The sequence below is a fragment of the Phyllostomus hastatus genome, unplaced genomic scaffold, assembly GCF_019186645.2.
Source record: "Phyllostomus hastatus isolate PE091 unplaced genomic scaffold, TTU_PhHast_1.1 phas_contig_495, whole genome shotgun sequence".
In the NCBI taxonomy this organism is placed as follows: Eukaryota; Metazoa; Chordata; class Mammalia; order Chiroptera; family Phyllostomidae; genus Phyllostomus; species Phyllostomus hastatus.
Genome location: NW_025333895.1, coordinates 990,108 through 1,010,583, shown reverse-complemented (window position 1 = coordinate 1,010,583; position 20,476 = coordinate 990,108). Strand labels below are relative to the sequence as shown.

The following is a 20,476-nucleotide window of genomic DNA, read 5'->3' as shown; positions in this document are numbered from 1 at the left end:
GCTGTTCCATTAGCAGCAGCTGCTGGCGATAAGCAGCATGAGAGTCACCTGTGTAGGGTCAGGCTTATTGCACATCAAGGTTCAGCAGTGCTGGAAGAGAGGGAAGATGCCCAGGAGGGGGCTCCAGGCCACCTGCTGTGTGAGGATCAAAGGGTTGAAAGGTCAGAGGGCGCAGCTCCCTTAATCATATCTGTCTGTGCAATAGCTATTTCAGATTGTAAATCTTGGTGATTTCATTAAGTCCTCCTGGCTGCTACTGGGGCATTGAAATAATAAAATTTTATATCTGTTGCCTTTCCTGCCTCTGGCATCCAGGCTGATACAGTCTCTACAAAATGGGATGTCTTTATGAAAACCTTTCCTGGAATGGTCAGAGCTGCCCTAATGAAGCTGCAGATTGGGAAGTTGGGGTTCACAAGACCTCATCCTCTGGAATAATTTGTTTAAAGAGAAAAAAATCACTCACCATTTAGCAGCCTTTGGGATTTAGGTGGCACCTCTTTTCTGTAAAGCAGGTCACCAGATATGACCTATTGCTAAATGCTTCATCTTATGCACAGGAGGAGGGCCATGCTTTCCCAACGCTGCTGCTTAGGAAATAGCCCCTGTTCTAATGACTCTGGGGGCCTTTCTTTTGGGCAGCCCTTAGCAACTGGACAGACATTACTTCCCGCTCAGCAGACCTTTCGGGTGTTTTTAGAGACATGTCTCCTGAACATGGCTTTCCAAATATTTTTTCTAGATCTTAAAGTTGTTATGGATCTTTAGGACTCCTTGGCTCTTGGGCAAGACAAATCACAGTAATAGCTACCCCTTTACTGCCCATATGGTTAAGACCCCCTGTAGTTTGTTTGAAAAGTTAAGAGATTTTCACAGTAAAGGTGCCATTTCTGAAATTTAAAGTGTTCCTTTTCACCGGGAGATAAGTTCACTCTGATTAAGTCCGTAATTCTCACTAAGCCATGTTTATGGGGGCAATAAACAATGTTTCAGTGTGCTTGTTAAATTGGGTTTCCAACCTCTCCACTCTTTAAAAATTGACATTTCAAATAAAAGGCAGGTGGAGATGGGAGTCCGGGTTTTCTGTGCCTAGTGATGAATGAATGATGGCAAGTGGCAGTTATGTGGGAAGAATGAGGCCCTATTTCATGAGAAGGTGACCCCAAACCATTTTGGAACTAGGGAATCAACATCTCCTTATGTCCCAATGAAACTCTTAAACTCAAGTTTCATCGTTTCAAATCAGGTGGATACTGTTATTGAAACACTGCCAGGTGCATTACACTCATTATTTAATTTTCACTACAAGTCCGTGTTCTCATATCGGTGGCCCTATTGTACAGATGTAGAAATATGGACACAGAGAGGTTAAGTAACTTGTCCAAAGTCACACAGCTAACAATTAACAGGACTGGAATTCAAACTCAATTATTTTGCTGTGTGAAGTGTTTTTGTGTTACAAAGGAAGCTAATACCGTCTTTTAGGGACTGCTTGCTATTGGGTTATCTAGCCTATGATAAGTCTATCCATGGAGGTTACAAGAGAAATATGTGACCTAGTCGGTGTCTTCAGTGTTTGCTAAGCCAGGAAAATGGAGGGGGCTGCACAGATGGGACAAAGGGGCCAGGCTTTGGGGCCCAGCATACCAAGCTCAAATCCTAGCTCTGTTACTACTTTAGGGCTTGAGGGAGGAGCTTCAGTTTTCTCTTCTGTAGAATGGGAATAATAATACTTATTCTATGAGGTTGCTTTGAGGATCAGATAAAATAATATATTTAAAAATTTAGTATTTAAAATTCTGCAGTACTTTATAGATGCAGTACTTTATGGTGGTGAATATCTTAAGGTTAAAACCGTTATTTTAAGGGAAAAGTGACAGGTGCACATGAAACCATGAGAAACACCAGGAAACAAGTTTTAATTGAGGGCCCAAGTGTACTTGGCTTAGGACCAGAGACAAGTAGTCAGGAAGGCTTTATAGAAGAGCTGGGTCTTGCAGGCTGGAGATAATCATGGTGCTTTATGCCCGGACCATCTTCACAGCTTACCACGTGCTCTGCCACCTCGTCTCTCGTTTGTATTTTGTGGCAGTGGTAAAAGGGGTTGACACCTTCTCATTCTCTCTTTACCCATGAGAAAACAGACTCTTCTGCTGTGGGGAGGGCACTTTAGTTTAAGGCAAAACACCAGGAGAGTCAGAGGTGTCCATGGACTTACCCCTCCATTCTGAGGGCAGAGAGGAGGGCAGGCTGGACAGTAGGGTCATGCTAGGCTGGACTTGGAGAGTGAGCCCCCAGCAGAGCTGGCAAAATCAAGCTCTTGGAAGGAAACCAGCCGGCGCTCACCAAGCTTCTGCCTTATGGCTGGTGCTCTATGAAACACAGGCCCTCCAGCTTCTCCTTTCATCTTCTCAACCATCCTGAAGGGTAGGACCCTGACACCCATCTCACAGAGAAGGAAATTGATGCTACAGGAGGTGAAGTGCCTTGCCTAAAGTGCCTAGCTGGTGAGTGAGTGAGCCAGGACACCAGCCTCGGGGACTTCCTGACCCTGGCTCCAGGACATGCCAGGGGAGGGAATCAGGCAAGCTGTGTGTGAAAGGAGATGTTCCACCAGGGAGTCCCTTCTACATCTCTTTGTGCCTTTTCTTAGGGTTATTGGTTATAATTTATCCCACCACTCCCTGTCCACGCCCTCCCACAAGTAGGCTGGGAGCCCCTTGGGTTTAGAAATCATGTTTTAGTCATCTCTCAGTCCTTAAGACCCTACATACATAAAGTTGACATGAATGACTGACTGATGCATGACTAATCAAATGAGTGAATGCATCAGTGAATGAATGAATGAATGAATGTCCAGTGGGCGGATGGCCAGAAATGGAGAAATGGCCCCTTTGCTGACCTGGGTTGGAAATCTCTGGATTTGTTCATGAAAGTCAGTGCTTATTACCTTGTGAGGAGTGGGTTTGGCCTGACCCGAGAGGTGCTTACAGCACTTCCCTCCCCTGCCAAGCTTCTGTTTCTGTTTAAAGCACGCTGGGAAATTCCAGCAGTGTTTTCAGGGGTCCTCTGAACTGTCGGGCTTGGATTTTTAATTTTGCGGAGCAGGAAGGAGCAAATCAGTGACTCCTGGCTCCAAAGAAAAACCACTACGTTTATCAACTGCTTGGCAGCTCAGTGACCTTTGGGGCCTGAGGAAGGGAAAGAAAATGTCACTCTTTTCTCTGTGTGTATCCAAGATTTCAGGAGGGAATAAAGGGTTTAGAATCCCTGACTGTTTGCCTTTCCTCTTCCTGCCCTTTCCACTTTCCCTCTGATTTCTCTTTCCTTTCCTCTTAGGAGGCCACCAGCTCCCCATGCTGTTCTTTGTTCTCTGCTCATGTATATGCGCGTGCATTTGAGCACACTTTACATGTGCTGTGCCGTGGAAAGAACAGTGGCACACAGAACCCAGATTCAGATCCCTCTTCTGACAGACAGCAGTTGTGTGAACATGGGCAAGCTGTTTAGTCCTTTTAGCCCATTCCATCAAATGGGTGTAATATTCTGTAGGAAACCCTCTCCCCTGGCAACTTTAATGAAGCCTAGACCAATCACCGAGCTACTTAAGGACTCTATTCCTCTGGTACTTGCCCAACAAATACCTAATAAATTACAGTTGCTCAATATCTTTGTTGATTGAAACAATGTATCAGAGCAATTAATAAGATGAGTTGGGTAGTACAAAGGTGTTTGTGTTCAGCTGGGTTCGGTGATCAGTTCTACTGCTTCTACTCCAGAGGACTTTGGACAAGTAACTTCACCTGTTGACCCTCAGTCTCCTTGTCTCTGCACAGGGGTGTTGTGAGCATTGCATTCAGTGGTCCATGTGAAGGGTTGAGCCGTGGGAGGAACACATCAGCCTATGGCTCTCCTTGTGTTGCTGTGAAGTCAGTAAGAGGATGGACACAGAGCGGATATTGCCATCCTGGCCTGCACAGGCCCCTGTAGAGTCAGCTGTGACTCAGCCTTACATAACCAGGAGTGTAGTTAACCTAAGAGGTGGCTGCATGAAGCCCAGCAACAGTCAGTTGTTGAGGATCAAGTTTGGATTAACAAACTATTATGATGTAATTTTTGGTTTAGGCTTTAACCATGTATGCCTTTGTAAATTGGGGGAGAAAAAAAAAAACCCTGAGAAGCCAGACTTAAGGGGAACAAAATATAGCATCAGGAGCCTTATCAGTTGTGCCTCTGTCATAGAGGGATGAGCCCTGGACTTTCTTTGAGCCAAAGCAAAGCATGTTGTGGGTGTGATAACCCTCAGACTCAAGAGGAGGTTGTGTCCTCCTGAAACAAAGTGCCCTTGCAGGACGTCAGTCGGGACCCCTGCGCTTGGATTGGTGGTCTGGTCTCAGAGATGCTGCCTCAGGTGCTCGCTTGGCCATGGGAGAGGAGACTGCACTTCCAGCCTCAGGGGTCACTCCAGCAGGGAGAAGGCCTGCCTGTGGTCAAGGCCAGCATCTCGGGCACATGGGAACATGGCCATGTAGGTGCAACATAAATATGTCTATTTTTTCTTTTTACTTAATTCTCTTAAAAGTGTATGTAGTATGTGGATATAGCCCCATTTTATAGATGAAGAAACTGAGGTTCTCTTAGGTTTAAATATCCTGCCCTGGGTCCTGAGAAGGAATTAAACAAGATAAAATCCAAAGCCCAATCCATCTGATTCACGTTTCTGCTGCTCTCCCAAACCAAACGGACTCCATACTGCAGGCATCTCTCAGCAGGTACCCAAGGCTGTTGCTGCTTTGCTCCTCACTGGAGACGGGACAGGACAAGTCAGAGAAGCCATTGTGTTTTGGAGGTGTTTACTTTAGCAAACAAATTTTCTGACAGTGAACGTAACACAGATTGAATCCTTTTTATTAATGGAAATTATTGCTGTTTGGTTTTTCATAATAATAGTAATATCCAGTGCTTATTATATACTACACACTGTTCTAAGTACTACATATATATATATTAACTCATCTAACCACTGTAACAATCTGGTGATGTTTGTATTACTTTTGGTAAACATTTTACTGAAGTATGAGATTTAGAGGGAAAAGCACACTCATCCTAAGTGTACAGCAAGATGAGTTTTTACAAGGGAGGCACACCCATGTAAACACCACCAGATAAGAAACAAATTACCAGCCCCCAGAAGCCCCTCTTGCCCTCCTACAGTCATTCCTCCTCCAGCCCCAAGGGTAACCATTGTCCTGGGTGTCGGTACGATTTAACCTCGTACGGATGAGGACATGGGCACTGGGAGGTTAAAAGGTTTGCCCAAAGTAGCACGGTTGTAACTGGCAGGGTTGGAATCCGGAGAGTGGTAGTCTGGCTCCAGGACTGTGCTCACACTTCTGAGACAACCAGGAAAAGAACAGTAGGTTGGTAGTCGTTTAAAGTACCCTTTGGTCTGAAAATCAGGTGTTTAAATTCTTAGAGTCTTGGAACTCTACTCCATTTATTGATACAGCTTTCAAATCGCAAGGATAGAGGCCCACTTTTCACAGCCTCTCCATTCACTGCGCACTCACTGCGATCAGGCACTGTGTTAAAGTCTTCACAATCACACAGGGGTGTCCAGCCCATGGCCCACAGGCCACATGTGGCCCAAGGTGGCTGTGAATGTGGCCCAACACAAAATCGTAAATTTACTTAAAACCTTTCTTTGTTCATCAGTTTTCATTTATGTTTGTGTATTTAATGTGTGGCCCAGAGACACCAGAAGGTTGGACACCCCTTACACAAACTGTTCCAACCCTCACAACACAGCTGTTCAGTAGGTCATATTATCCCCATTTTATAGATAAGAAAACTGAGGGTCAGCAGTAAGGAACTTCCCGGAGGTAACACAGTAGCAGAGGCAAGGCTTGGATCTGGCTGTCTGATTCCAGAACCCACAGTCTTCTTAACCTCCATATTAACTCCTATCTTGCTTTCTCTGTCAACTGTGAATTAATTCTGCGCTAATTAATCATGGTAATTTTACATGATTGTTATCATTGCCATCATTATTGTTATTCCCATCGCTCTTCCTTGAGCAAACTCCAATTTGCTTACGCTGGGCTTACATTGTCCATTTGTGCTTGCATTGACATCTGCTGCCAGGCCTGTGTCCCTGCAGAGTGGATCCAGGCACAGTATTTCATTCCTTCTCCAATTAGTGAGCGCTTTTCTTGTGCAAGCACGGTGCTGGGCACTAGAGATGCAGGGACAAATGAGACATGGCCTGAGCTGACGATGGCCCTGTTGGAACGACAGCAGAGGAGACTCACTGCATGCTGGCCCATTTACCCCATGTGTGCCACCTCACTGACCTACAACCTCCATCCCAGACAGAGAGCCCAGTGCTCAGCTAGGGGGGCAGTGGGGAAGCTGGGCCCTGCTCCTGCAGGCCCCAGACCAGCTGGTTTCCTCCACCCCAGCCCTCAGCTCCCTCAGCTGGGGAGCAGCACATGCCCCTGACAACCCTCGGGATCCCCTGGATTACATTACCAGTGCAAACCGTTGCTCTTCATTTTAAGACATGGTTTCAAGTCCTACCTTTTGTCACTCACTGCCCAGTCTTCTCCCTGGATCACCCCTGATCTGGGGGAAGGGCTGGTGTGGTTTGAACAAGTGCTGTTGATATTTTATATATTAGATTGAAAACCCATTGTTTCCATACGCCAGCTTTAGAAAGCAAAGTTCAATAAAGCCATCTGAGCTACAGTAGAATGATTCTCAAATGCACTCCACTTTTGTATAGGAAAGTATATCTGAATTTGTAGGGGCATTGGATTTTTATGTTTATTCTAAGAGGACGTTAAGTGGAAAACAAAGTTTTTTTAAAATCCTGGGCTACACAGAAAACAAAGGAGGCAGGCAGGGAGCCAAACTCACCTGCAAATCAGAACGTACATTGGTGATGGCCTAGGGAGAAGTATCTTGTGGGGTAGCTTTCATTCACCACCATTCATGCATTGTTGTCTTCTGTAGTCTATTATGATTTCATTCTCTGTTCTGGACATAGTACTAATGTGTTCATCAGCTTCATTGGGGTGTAATTTATGTACAACAAATAATCCATTTAAAGTGTCCGATCCAATGAATTTTGACAGTTTTGAACATTCATGAAACTATTGTCACCACAGTGAAGATGTAGAACATTACCATCACCCTCAAATGACTGTTCCTTTTTATTTAACAAATGCTTATCTTAAGCTGCTCATGTACTAGACATCACTCTAAGTACCTTAAAAAGGTTAACCCATTTAATCTTTATAACAAGCCAATGAGATGTGGGCACTTACCATCCCCAGAGTTTAGAGGAGGATACTGACGCATAGAGAGACTAAGTGAAATGCCCACGTTTACACAGCTAGTGAGTAGAGTACCTGGATTAGAACTCAAGACAGACCGGCTTCCCGATCACATGCTCTTCACCTGTTGGCTGTACTGCCTCTCATTCATTCACTCATTCATTCATTCACTCACTCAAGAATTGCCTAACTGGGGGTAGGAGCTGAGAGTACAGAGATCTGTCTCATGACCCAAGAAGCCCACGGGTGAGGGGAGGAATTGTATACCTGTATAAATAACTCTGGACTGACTTTTTGTTCTGATTGTGGGAATAACCACAGGGGAGCACAGGGACAGGCAGACTTCCTGCTACCTCTGGCCTTCCGGAGTGGAGTTAGCCAGGCTTGGCTGAGGTCTTGGGGACTCTGGAGAGGAGACAGACAGTCAAGAGAGCCACTCTTGGTCGAATGCCCTTTATGGATGTCCTGGGAACCACGCAGACCCCCTCACATACAACTCTGTGAGGTGGGCACTGTCAGGATCGCCCATTACAGATGAAAACCCAAGGGATTTAGGAGGTTGGATGAATTGCCTCAGGCAACCCACGAGGTGAAGGGCAGTCCCTTATTCCTCTCCGCTGCCTTGCCACCTGCCACACTGTGATTTTTCCCTTCCCTGTCCTGAAAGGCAGGGGCCATGTTAAGTCTGTTTGTGACAAAGCATAAAGGGAAAGACATTTTTGATTAAGCAATATTTGTGGGAAGATGCCATTTTTGTGTATTTCTCTGTGCAAGAAATGCCATTTGGAAAGCCAGTGTGTGTGTCAGTATTTTTTTTTCTTTCTTTCTGAGAAAAAATCCTATAGAGTCTGGTGAGGGGAGGGTTTGCAGCTGGCAGGAGCTTTGGCATATGTTGTAACTAAAAAGAGAGGGAATGTGTTCGTGGGACAAGCTACTGGGGAGCCGTCTCGGTGTGCTGCGGTACTAGTCAGTGTTTTAATTGGGTAGGGTTTTTGGAGGACTATTTTGACATCTGCTCGTGTCTTTGCTGATTTTTCTTCACTTCGAGTAGGAAACACAAGCTGTGGATAAAATGACTTTAAAATAATTGGAAGTAAAGCTATCTTTTTCAAAGTCGAATTTGAGAGGGACACTTTTTAAGAAGTGGAAAGTAAATTCCACTTCCAGGAATCCATCCTAAAGCACAAGGCTTTGTGCCTACACATTTCATGACAATAGTACATGTAATAATTTCTTAACAACTGGATATAATAGCCAACAAAAGGGACTTGGACAATGGGTTTGTTTCCATGAGGTGAAACATTTTGTAACAATTAGTAATGATCTTTACAAAGGTTTTGATGAAGTGGAGCATTGCTTATATGGTAATAAATATGAGAATCAGAAAGAACCATTAAGAATTTTTCAACTAGGGATTGGGGCAGAAGAATGTGGAAGTAGGGATTGGGGCAGAAGAATGTGGAAGGGAACATACCAAAATATTATCTCCAAATGGACAAATGAGGGTTTATTCTTCTTTGAACCCTTGTGTTTTTCCCATTTTTTTTACAGTAGACGTATGTCATTTTTATGATACAAAAGGCAAGAGAAAGCAGGTCCTGAGTGTGTTAGAATAACTGCATGTCCTGCCTCTGTAGGTACTTGTCCTGAAGTCTGAGCATTGGTCTGGGGACATCTTCAGAGTTAGGCTTTCAAATCAGACTAGGTTCAAAACTCAGCTCAGCCACTCACTAGCTGTGTGATTTGGGCAGTTCATTTGACCGCTGTGAGCCTCGTTTCCTTGCCATGACCCTGGAGATGACAGAATCTCCCTCCTGACGTGGATAGGATTAAAGGACTGGCACCCAGTAGGGGTCCAGCTGCCTTCACTACCAGCAGCCCTCTCTCCCACCCCCAGCTTGAGGTTTAGTGTGTTTTTTGTTTGTGCCTTTTTCATTCCCCTTGTTTCCATGAGGCTTTCAGGGATAAGGCACTATCCGGCCGAGCTGGCCTCCAATTCTTTCCTTGGGAACACTGAGCTTCAGAAAGGCCCTGGGGTCCATGCCAGCAGCCCCTTCGTAAGAGGCCTTGCCACCGAGAGGGCAGCATTGTCCTACAAAAGGAAACTGTGCCGACCCAGCTCCTGCCTGGAGCCTGGTGCTTGGGCATTTTGGTTACTAAGGGGACCCTGGCCTACTCAGCCAGAAAAAAGGGCCAGGTTTTTGCCTCTTCTTCAGCCCTCCGCCATTGTTGAAAAAGTAAACACTCCACACAGCTTAACTGGCAAGCCCTCCAGGCAGGAGTGGGAAGAAATCAAAAGCCTGTTCCAGCCCCACCATGGAGAGCCCACAGGGCTGGTCTGTGCTGCTGGGGCCCCGCCGGGAACACAGAAACGACTCCAGTCTGGTGCACAGCCAACATGCCACTCGCTGGGCCTTTCAGCCCCTGCGGCCTCTCTCCAGCGACCGGGCCCCTGCCCCCTTGCCTTGAAATATTTGGAGCTCTTTGGAAGGTCAGAAGAGGCAAAAACCATACATGGATGATTCTGGGGTGCCAAGGCCCTCACCTTCGGGCCTCTTCGGGCCTCTCCAGCTGAGCAGTGGCTCAGCCCTCCTTGCCCCTTCTCTGATTGTTTCTGGTGTTGGTATCTTTGATGTGAAAACCCAGCAATTGACTTTTGCCCTTAGGCCATTGTCTCCACAGCTCTCAGACTAGTGGAGGCTGATGCATGTATCGTAAAAGTAGTACTAATAGCTATTATTTAGAAGTTCTACTGTGTGCCCAGCAGCCCCTGGGGAGGAAGTGGGGTGAGGAGGGCCATCACAGTTATCCTCTCGGTTTCCCAGAGGAAGTAGCCACACAACCTGAGAAAGCTACTTCAGCTCTCTGAGCCTCAGTTTCTCACCTCTGAAATGGGAATGGTTTTACTTCATCTGGAGCTACATTGCTGAAAATGAAAGACTTTGTGAAAGTGCTGCATGAGCTCCGAAGTGTGATATTTGTGGAAAAGGTGGTCACTGAGGCTGTTTTTATAACTTCCCACTAGCATGCTGCTAGGTGTTCAACCTGTCAGTTTGCAAAGGGAAGCAGCTAAGGAGTCTTAATGCTCTCATCCGTAAAAGGGACTGTGCTGTGTGAAACACTGGTGATGTGTAACATTATCAGCGCTGCTTGCTCATAGCGTTTCGCCCTGTGAGGAAGGCGGTCAGTTAATATGTGTTGGAGTGTGGAGGGAGAATACACTTCTAAATAGGCAATCTTGTCCCTCCTCTGTGGGTTTCAGCCCAGAGTAAACACTTAGTAAAACTGTATGAATTGATTGGTAGGTCTGTGGCCTGGGCCCCCATGGCCTGGGGAAGTCGGTAGCAGAAGTTTGAGGCTCCTGGTCTCATTAAGTGGAAGGGTTCCAGGATTCTGCCCTCTCGAAGTGTTATTTCACCCCTAGGGAGTTTCTGACCAGCATGGCTCCACCCTCCTGCTGGGAGGAGTCTGGAAATGTTTATTCGGGTACTAAGTTCTGTCTTAGAGGCTGGGGTTCGAGACAAAAAATGTAGACCAATATTAATGAGCTCTTACCAAATACCAAATCCTTTTGCCGGGTGCTAGTTATTATGCAGTGGTGAGGCAAACAGTGAGCCCTACAGGAGCCCACACCCCGGCAGGCCCAGGGTCCCGGGGCTCACTGACAAGGGCTATGCTGATGAGGAGGGGCGGCGGGCTGCTGTGTTACCTCTGCCCCTGAGCTCCCCTCTCTGCACCTCATGTTCCTCATGTTACATGGAGTGAGGGTAACAACATGCACTTTGCAGAGCTGGTTAAGAATTCAGTGACATAAGGTGAGCAGAGCAGAAAGCAAGCACCAGCAGTCCCTGCTGTCCATTTCCAGGCCATTCACAAATTTAGGCTTGAACAGCTATCGGGATGTCCAGCTCCATCACTAGCCAACACAGTGTTCTTGGGTGAACTAGGAAAAGTGTCTCCTCCCTCCTACTACCATCAACTTCTGACTGATAACACTTGGCAGACACAGGGGTTGGCAGATTTCAGCCTCAACTGGGTTGGCCAGGTATCCTAGGGCAATGCACATTTACATAGTCACCTGTAGTAGCTCAGAGAATGGCTAATAATGAAAATGATTCTTTCCTTGCATGTACCCTATGTCCCATTTCGTGCCTTTGCCTGGGCATAACATGTTCTCCCTTACATCCAAAAGTGTCTCAACTTAAACAACAAATTATAGGGTCTTTCTGTTTAACCAGGGCAAAAGGAAATAAAGACAATAGTTTGGAGTTCTAGACTCAAAAAAAAATTGAGCTTAGATATGTGATGGGGTAAGAGGATTGGAACAGATTAGGAGCGGTGAGTAGGCAGGAGGAAAATGGAGGTGGATTCCAGCAGTGGGTAAACAGCGTGAATAGAAATGGAAAACTCGGGCTACACACTGTCTTGTGTTCTTCTAGACCGTGGAGAGTTGCTTCCAGATGGTGAGCTCTTCTTTTTCCCATATCGTACCTTCACGCCTTCCTCCTCTCGCCAAACATGAGTACCGGTAGACAGGAGTCTCCCTTTCCCTGTACCAGGAGAGCCATGGCTTGTGGCCACAGCCTCTGAGCTGTGACTCACTAGCTGGGTTCCTATGAAAACTGGAACCAAATTGAAAGTGTGACCTTCCTCCTTAATGTTTAAGGGAAATGTGAACACTAGGCCATTCACTCTATTCCTTACCCAACGACGACGACAAGAGCCGAAAGAGGGAGGGGCTTGTAGCCTTCGGTAACTGAGCGGGCTTGGACTGAATGCGGGTGACATAAGGGCATGGCTGTATATCAGAGTACCTGGAGCCAGAGCTTCAGATCTCAGCCTCTATTTGAAAAATGGAAAATACAAGGAAAAAAATAACATCGGATGTAAAGATCTCTCTTCCTAGCTGCATGACCTGGGGCGTGTTAACTTAGTCCTTGTGAAACCCTTCCCATTCCTGGAGCTTGGGGGTGCCCATACAAGCTCACGGGGTTATTGTGACAGGTGGTGTTCTCACAGATGTGAGCCACCTCCCCAGAGTAAGCCATTGTCAAATGTCTGTTTCTCCCTATTCCCCTCCCCCAGAGAAGGCTGGGGGAAGATCTGTGTCCTCGTGGTGCTTCAATGATTTTCTGTTTTGGAATTTTTTTTATTTGCAGAAAGTCCGAAACATGGCCCTGGATGATGTTGTGATCCTTAACGTGGACACCAACACCCTGGAGACCCCCTTCGACGACCTCCAGAGCCTCCCGAATGACGTGGTGGGTAACAAGTGGCCGTGAGGACGACATACCCCCATGGGGAAAGGGAAGCGGGTGGGCGGCTGTGGCTTTCCTGTGGCCGAGGGTCACACTTCGTTTCTCTGTTCTCCCTAGAACCTTTGTCTCAGTGAAGAAAGTTGGGAGGTGGTTCATTTTCATAGTCATGTTTTGTTCTCATAACTTTCACCTGAAAGGCCGCGAAGTGATCCCAGGGCCTAGACAGCTCCCCTTCCTATGGGAGCCTGGGGGTCCTGCCATTGCTCTCCAGCACACTGCCATGTTCCCTGAGGTGGCCGGGGGGACTTTCAGTGTGAGCAATTTGGGGCACTTCAGTCCTCCATTTTTTTTCCTGGGACATCATCAAACACGACTCTGAATGTGGCTCCATGTGCCCTAAATCTTTCTTCATGACCTCAGGTCTAGACAGAATGTGGGCTCCAGTTAGCAAAATGTCCTGCCTGCCACATTTGCCAGGGTAACATCTGACCTCACACCTGTCTCATGTTGCTACTCAGAGCTGCCTCGTGGGTGACTATTTGGAGTACACCCAGTGTCTCCATTGTCCTTGGGGGTCCGTGGGAAGCACAGTTTTGACGTTCCCGGTCTGACCTCTCTGACTGCCTGTGAGAAGATCTAGTTATCCCGGCTTGCAGACTGAGAGGGGCACGGTGCCAGGACAGGGCTGGGTGTGTGTCACTGGGTTTGTGTCCCAGCCATGGGCACAGCTGCTCCATTACTGCAAGAAGTACCGCTGGCACTGCGAGGTCAGCTCTGTGGAAGAGATTGGTGTTTGTTGATGAATGGCTTGCAACAGGCTTTCGTACTCTCCTGCTCTTAGCTCTCTGTGAAATGTTGAGGGAGGCATTTGTGCTCTGTAAAGATGCTCCATCTGTAGCGTAACTGAACAATGGCTGCCATTCTCTGGCTCCCTGCATGCTAAGATCGTACTAAGTGCTCATCATGGACCTCTCATCTCCTCTTCACACCACTCTGAGGAAGGTCTTTTTCTTATTTCCACTTTACTCACAGAACTAGACAGAGTGGGAGCCAAGGAGTGAACCCTACCCTGTCACTCCAGAGTCACCGGCCCCCTGCCTCTCTGGGCACCTCCTGTACTCAGGGCCACATTCAGTTAGCATCTTGGCCCCTGTGGCGTAGGTGTCCTTTCCTTTCCACAGGGGGGAAAGGGCCTCAGCGAGCACTTGCCTAACCACAGACCACACGGCTGGCTGGGGCAGAGTGGAGCTTGGAACCCCAGGACCCCAGTTGGACAACACCAGAGCCGGGGCTGCCTCCATCAGAAGTAGGAAAAATAAAAGTACCAGACACTGTGAGGTTTGTTCCTCATGTCAGAACAGGGTATGTGGTTGGTCTCTTAGGGTCTCCTGAGCATAATTTGGGTTCTTTTGGTCTAAGGATTGTTTCCCCGATTCTTTCTCAGTGAAAAAGCTCTCCCTTTAAGCCATGGGTGCCTTAGGTATGGACCTTGCCACTGCTGAGTGAATGTGGGAAGTATAATATATCATGTACAAAGAATGGCCAGGGGCCTGGGACAGCCCAGGGTGAGTATGGTGGCTCAGAAACTATAGAGCAGACTGACTGGTCCCCTCTGCAGTGCTCCGACCCCATGCTGGGCACTGAGCAGCAAAAATGAAGCAGACCTAGTCATCTCCCCCAAAGAGCATATTCTGGTAGGGGAAGCTGATGTGAAACTTACACATATATCACAGTATGCCAGAGTAGGGGCCGGAAAAGTAGGAATTGGGCACAGCAGGGCCCAGGGGTGACAAAATTTGAGGGAGGGTGATGGAGGCTTCCCGAAGATGGCACATTCCAAGATGCCTTTTAAATGATCAGTGAAGTGGCCTCAGAGAACCAAAGTCACTTGGGCATATAATTTTCCCTCTCTAAGCCTCAGTTTCCCATCTTAAAAAGACAAGTACCAGGCCTATTGTTAGGATTGCAGTGACAAATGACAGTAGTGTTCATCAGATGCTTGGCACAGTGCTCACATGTTGTCAGTGTTCAATAAATGATACCTGGATTTGTTTTCAATAAAATTGTTGCTAATAACTATAGCCAGGGTCAGAGAACAGTTAGTTCCCTAGCAGTCCTCAGCCTGGACATAAAGCACCTCTTCGTTTGCAGGTTGGTTCGTGGTGAGGTTGAAAATGTTCTACAGCAGTGGTTTCCAGCATGGGTCCCTAGACTCACGAGAGACTCCAAAGAGAGTAATGGGGAGGGAATGTAGTCTATAAGGTACTTAATGTGTTTCGGTGGAATTCATAGTTTTCATTCTCTAAGGCTCTGTGAGCTCTGAGCCTTGAGAGGAGAAATAATATCCTGCCATCCTTGTGTCCCCTGCATTTACCACAGGACCAGGGACTTTTAGTCCAGCAGCACATCCACAGATTGACCTCACAATAGGTTGACCTCACAATCTTTCCTTTTGCCAAAGCTACTTAGAGACTGCATCTGACAGACTCTGTGTCTTTGACATTTCTCAGAGCCTCTTTTCCATCTCTCCTAAGTGCCACCTGGTCCAAGCTCTTCTTTCTTTCCTGCACCGTTACCAGCAGCCTCTGGACTGCTTCTTGCGACTCTAGCCCTTCTTCCTCGTGCACCAATTACCTTTTTAAAACATAAATTTAACTATGTTTCCCTAATTTAGTTATAACTGTATTTAACTAGATTTAACCAAATTTAAAGCCATTTCATCAATGAACATAATTTTTAAAAAATTTCTAAAGACAAAGAGCCTTCTATGACTTCCCAGTACCTCTAGATTAAAGACAAGTTCCTTTCATTGGCTTTGGAATCAGAGAGACCTGTATTTATGAGGTGTGTCCAGAAAGTATCCATCCATGTAATGTAAAAAAGAGACATTTATTGGAGAAGATGCAAGATACAAGAAACACTGTACATAGGACAGTGACACCTCACTACCCCTCAAAGCAGGTACTTTGAAACCTTACACAGTTCTCACGATTACCATCAGGTGCCTTGTCTTATTTTTCTGAATCTCATCGATAATCTGAAATCTCCTTTTCAAAGGTGATTTCAGTTTTGGGAAAAGCTAGAAGTCACAGAGTGCCAGATCTGGGCTGTAGGGGGGCTGAGTCACTTGGGTGATTTGATGTTTCTCAAAAAAGGTCTGCACAAGACATGATGCATGAGTGGTACATTGTTGTGATGAAGCTGCCAGTCACCAGTTGCCCATGGCTGCAGCCTTCTGAATCATCTGAATAGTTTCTGCAGAGGAATGTTCAAGCTTAACGCAAAATTTGATGCAGATTCCTTGCTCTATTCACTTAGTCATTTTGAATGTAATGGCCACACAGTACACGTGCTCATTCAGTGGCATCTGTCACCCCCACTGACTAGTACAGTGAAGTTGTCATTGTTCGCACATGTGCATCTCAGTCCACTCTCCTTGGCTGCCAGGTTACATTGATGTCGTACAAACCGTTCTTGATACATACATTCTAGCTCTGTCCATTGAGAGGGGCTAAAAGCAGTGAGCATACCTAGCACCCAGATCTTGGTTTTTAAGTATCAATAAAAGGAATTTTTTATTGATAAAAATAAAAGGAATGTTTTAATTTCCTTAAAACATTGTTGTGAGTATTAAATGCAATATATATAACACATGTTAAACATGTCCTATGAGCTCTATCGATTGTAGTTAATGGTAATGAATTATGTATGCAAATGATGACTAGGATGGCATTCAAGGCCCTTCTTCATGATATGACCCACCTGTTTGTTTGTTTGTTTGTTTGTTTGTTTGTTTCTACAGCTTTAGCTCTTTCCTCACTGCTTCAGACCCTGTATTATAGGTGTTTGGAACTGTTAGTTTTTCTCCCAAGCTCACATGTTATTTTATAACTTCATACTTTACATAGTTTCTTTTGTCCCAAATGTCCTGCCCCATCTGTCAATCTCTTACTCATTCTTGAATATTTAATTCTAAATGTGAGGCTGTGAAAACCTTTCCTGACCTCTCCAAGTAGATTTGACCATGTCTTTCTCTGTGTCCCCAGAGCTCCTTATACTGCTTGTATAATTATACTTATCAACCAGCAGGATAATTTATTACACATTTCTGGCTTTCCCTTTTAATTATGAGTTCTTCAAGGGCAGGAATCAAGTTTTATTCATCTTTGTTTCCCGGGGATCTAGCAGCCACTGACTAGATAGATGGAAGGATGAAGGGAACATATGGATTGGGTTATTTTGGTAGATGAAATCTTGCAAAACATGGCATTCGTGCTGGAAATTTTATTAAAAGAGGCCTTTGTTCTGCTTCTAGCCATGATGGAATAATTGGAACTAGATTTCTGCCCCTGACATTAACAACTGAAACTCAGGACAAATATGAAAACAACTGTTTTCCCATATTGTACAACAAGCTGTACAGGAGTAGGATCCCCGAGAGAAAGGAGGCGAGTAAGGTGAGGCCTACAGCGCTGCCCCTCCCAACCCCAGCTTTCTGCCTTGAGGCGTTTTCTGGGCTTTGGCCCAGGAGGGGGCTCCCCAGCCAAGCACAACAGTCTTGCCGAGTTGAGGTGTTAGAGACCTGAGTTTGAGAAAGAGGTAGGTTAAATGTGTGGGTCAGATTATCAAAGAGGAGGGGGCTACTCAGCAAAAGAGGTCCAGAAGTCAGAATTGGGTCCTCTTGACTAATCTGCTGAAGACCAATCTGCCCACCTGTGGTGTGGAGCTCACACAGACTAGGAACCCTTCCAGCTCTGACTAGCCAGAACAGGAAGATCTTGTTGGTCACCCAGGACAATCCTCAGAAACCCCCGGAGGCCAAGCCTTGCTAGTAGTCTAAATTAGCTCCAGTAGAGATTGTTTTAGCCCTGCCCTACCAAAGCTTAAAATCAAGCCTTGAGGCTCTCTGCTCCTCCTGTTAGACAGACAGCTGTGTCTTCCTGTACAGTGCTGGCCTCAACCCTGAGGCGTGATGAATATCATAATGAACAGATTTGGCTGTATTGGGCACCAGGTCACTCTGGCAAAGTGGATATTGTTGCCATCAGTGATCTTTTCATTGACCTCAACTACATGGTCTGCATGTTCCAGTATGATTCTACTCATGGCAAGTTCAAAGGCACAGTCAAAACTGAGAACGGGAAGCTTGTCATCAATGGAAGTCTATCTCCATCTTCTACGAGAGAGATCCTGCCAATACGAAATGGGCTGATGCTGGTGCTGAATATGTTGTATAGTCCACTAGTGTCTTCACTACAATGGAGAAAGCTAGGGCTCATTGATGGATGGAGCCAAGAGGGTCATCATCTCTGCCCCTTCTGCAGATGCCCCCACATTTGTGATGGCTGTGAACCCTGACAAGTATGACAACTCCATGAACATTGTCGGCAATGCCTCCTGTTCCACCAACTGCTTGGCTACTGGCCAAGATCATCCATGTCAACTTTGGCATTGTGGAGGGACTCATGACCTCAGCCCATGCCATCATTGCCACCCAGAAAACTGTGAGTGTATAGCCCCCCTGGGAATCTGTGGTATGATGGTCAAGGGGCTGCCCAGAACTATCCCTGCTTCTACTGGCCCTGCCAAGGCTGTGGACAAGGTCATCCCTGAGCTGAATGGGAAACTCACTGGCATGGCCTTCCATGTCCTCACCCCTAATGTGTCAGTTGTGGATCTGACGTGCTGGCTGGAGAGAGCTGCCAAATACAGTGACATCAAGAAAGTAGTGAAGCAGGCATCAGAGGGCCCCATCAAGGGCATCCTGGGCTATATACTGAGAACCAGGTTGTCTTCTGTGACTTTAAGGGTAACACCCACTCCTCTACCTTGGATACTGAAGCTGGCATTGCCTTCAATGACCACTTTGTCAAGCTCATTTCCTGGTATGACGATGAATTTGGCTACAACAATAGGGTGGTGAACCTTATGGTCCACATAGCCTCCAAGGAGTACGAGCCCCCTGGACCACCAGCCCCAGTGACAGGAAGAGAGGCCCTCAGCTGCTGGGGAGTCCTTGCCCCAAGTTGATCCCCCAACATGTCCAGTTTCAATCCTAGGCCTCCTGAAGAGGGGAGGGGCTTAGGGAACCCTACCTTGTAACCCTACCTTGTCATACACTGTCAATGAAGTGCACTGTACCTGGCCAAAAAAAAATCGAGCCTTGAGGAGCATAAGAGAGGGCTTCAGGAATGCTGGTAATGTGCTGATTTTTTTAATCTTAGTGCCAGTTTTGTGGGCAAGAATTCCTGAAGCTGAACGCCAGTGATATTTGTACTTTCGTGTATGTTAAACATCAATAAAAACTTTTAAACAAAACTATTTCTTTAAAAAAAAAGAAGCCTTAAAAGGATCAACCTGATATGCAAGAAATTCAACATCCTGTCAAAATAAACTTCAACCCTCTTTAAAAGAAGACAAAATCTAACACTCAACAACATAACATTCACAGTAACTAGCATCCTGTCAAAAAAAGTACTAGACATTGTAAATCAGAAAAATGTAACCCATAACCAAGAGGAAAATTAGTCAATAGAAGCAAACTCAGAAATGACAGACATGATGAAATTATCAGACAAGAACCTTAAGAGAGTTATTATAAATAGTCATGAATTTAAAGGAAGACCTGAACTTAATGAGGAGAGAAACAGAAGATACAAAAAGAATGCAAGGGAACATCTATGGAAAAAAGTATAATACCTGGATTGATAATATCCACTGATTAAAAGGATGTTAGACACCCCGTCTTAAAAGATCAATGAACTTGAAGACATACCAATAAAAACTACCCAGTATGAAGCAGAAAAAAGATCAAGACTAGAAAAGGTTAACAGACCCTTTAGGATGCATAACACAATATCAAGGACTAACATCCATGTAATTTGAGTCCTAGAGGGAGAGGAAGGTGGGGAAAGACAGAAAAAATATTTAAAGAGAGATTATAACCAGTTTTTTTCTTATCGCAATGAAAACAATTAACTCCAAGTTCCAAGAAGCACAATGAACCTCAAGCATAATGGACCCAAACAAAAACCACACAAAGGGTAGATCGTGAAATTACTCAATGCCAGTGATAAAAACAAAAGCTTACAATTCGCTAGGAAAAAAAAAAAGACACATAAATGAAAGAAGTAATGGCAGAAGACTTACTGTAAGAAGCTACATAGCCAGAAGATAATGGATTGACATTTTTTAAATAATAAAGAAAAATTTTGTCAAACTAGAATTGTATATCCAGTGAAAATATTCTTCACAAATGAAGACACAATTAAGACATTTTCAGAAGCACAAGATGTGAGAGAAATCATTGTCAGCAGATCTGCATGATAAGATATTTTAAAGGGGGTTCTTCAGATGGAAGAAAATTGATACCATGGAGAAACTTGGACAATAAGGGATGAAGAATTCTATAAATAGTAAATAAGTAGGTGAATGTGAGAGACTTCTTTTCTCATTTTTAATTTCTACAGAAGGTAATTGAGGATTTAAAGTAGAAATTATCAAGGTATTGTGTGTAGTAACAGCTAGAAGTAAAATACGTGACTACAGTAGCACAAGGGATGGCAGGGGTGGAGAATGGAGGTTCTTAAATTATACAATATTACTTGAAAGCAGACTGTGAGGTTAAGGATGTATATTGTAAAGGAGCCACTAAGGGAAAAAATAAGATAGAGGTATCTAGCTAACAAGCCAATATTGAAGATCCAAAAGATTTTTTGGGAAAAGCATAAAGGAACCAAACATAGGTAGAACAAATAGAAAAGTTAGCAAGATGATCGATTTACTCAACTATATTGGTTATTACATTGAACATGCACTGTCTTTAATATACATCATCTAAATTAAAGGAGATTTATAAATTATATTTAAAAATAAGACCCG

At 45.3% G+C, this 20,476-nt stretch overlaps 1 protein-coding gene across 4 annotated transcripts in view; it reads left to right on the top strand.

The window, feature by feature from the left end:
- Positions 1–20,476, top strand: part of DENND1A (DENN domain containing 1A) — a 486,624-nt gene that overhangs the window by 296,672 nt on the left and 169,476 nt on the right. For all 4 annotated transcript variants that reach the window (XM_045846504.1, XM_045846502.1, XM_045846503.1 and 1 more), the window contains exon 12: positions 12,497–12,598. In XM_045846504.1, coding sequence (XP_045702460.1) covers positions 12,497–12,598 — 102 coding nt within the window. The remainder of the gene's footprint in view (positions 1–12,496; positions 12,599–20,476) is intronic.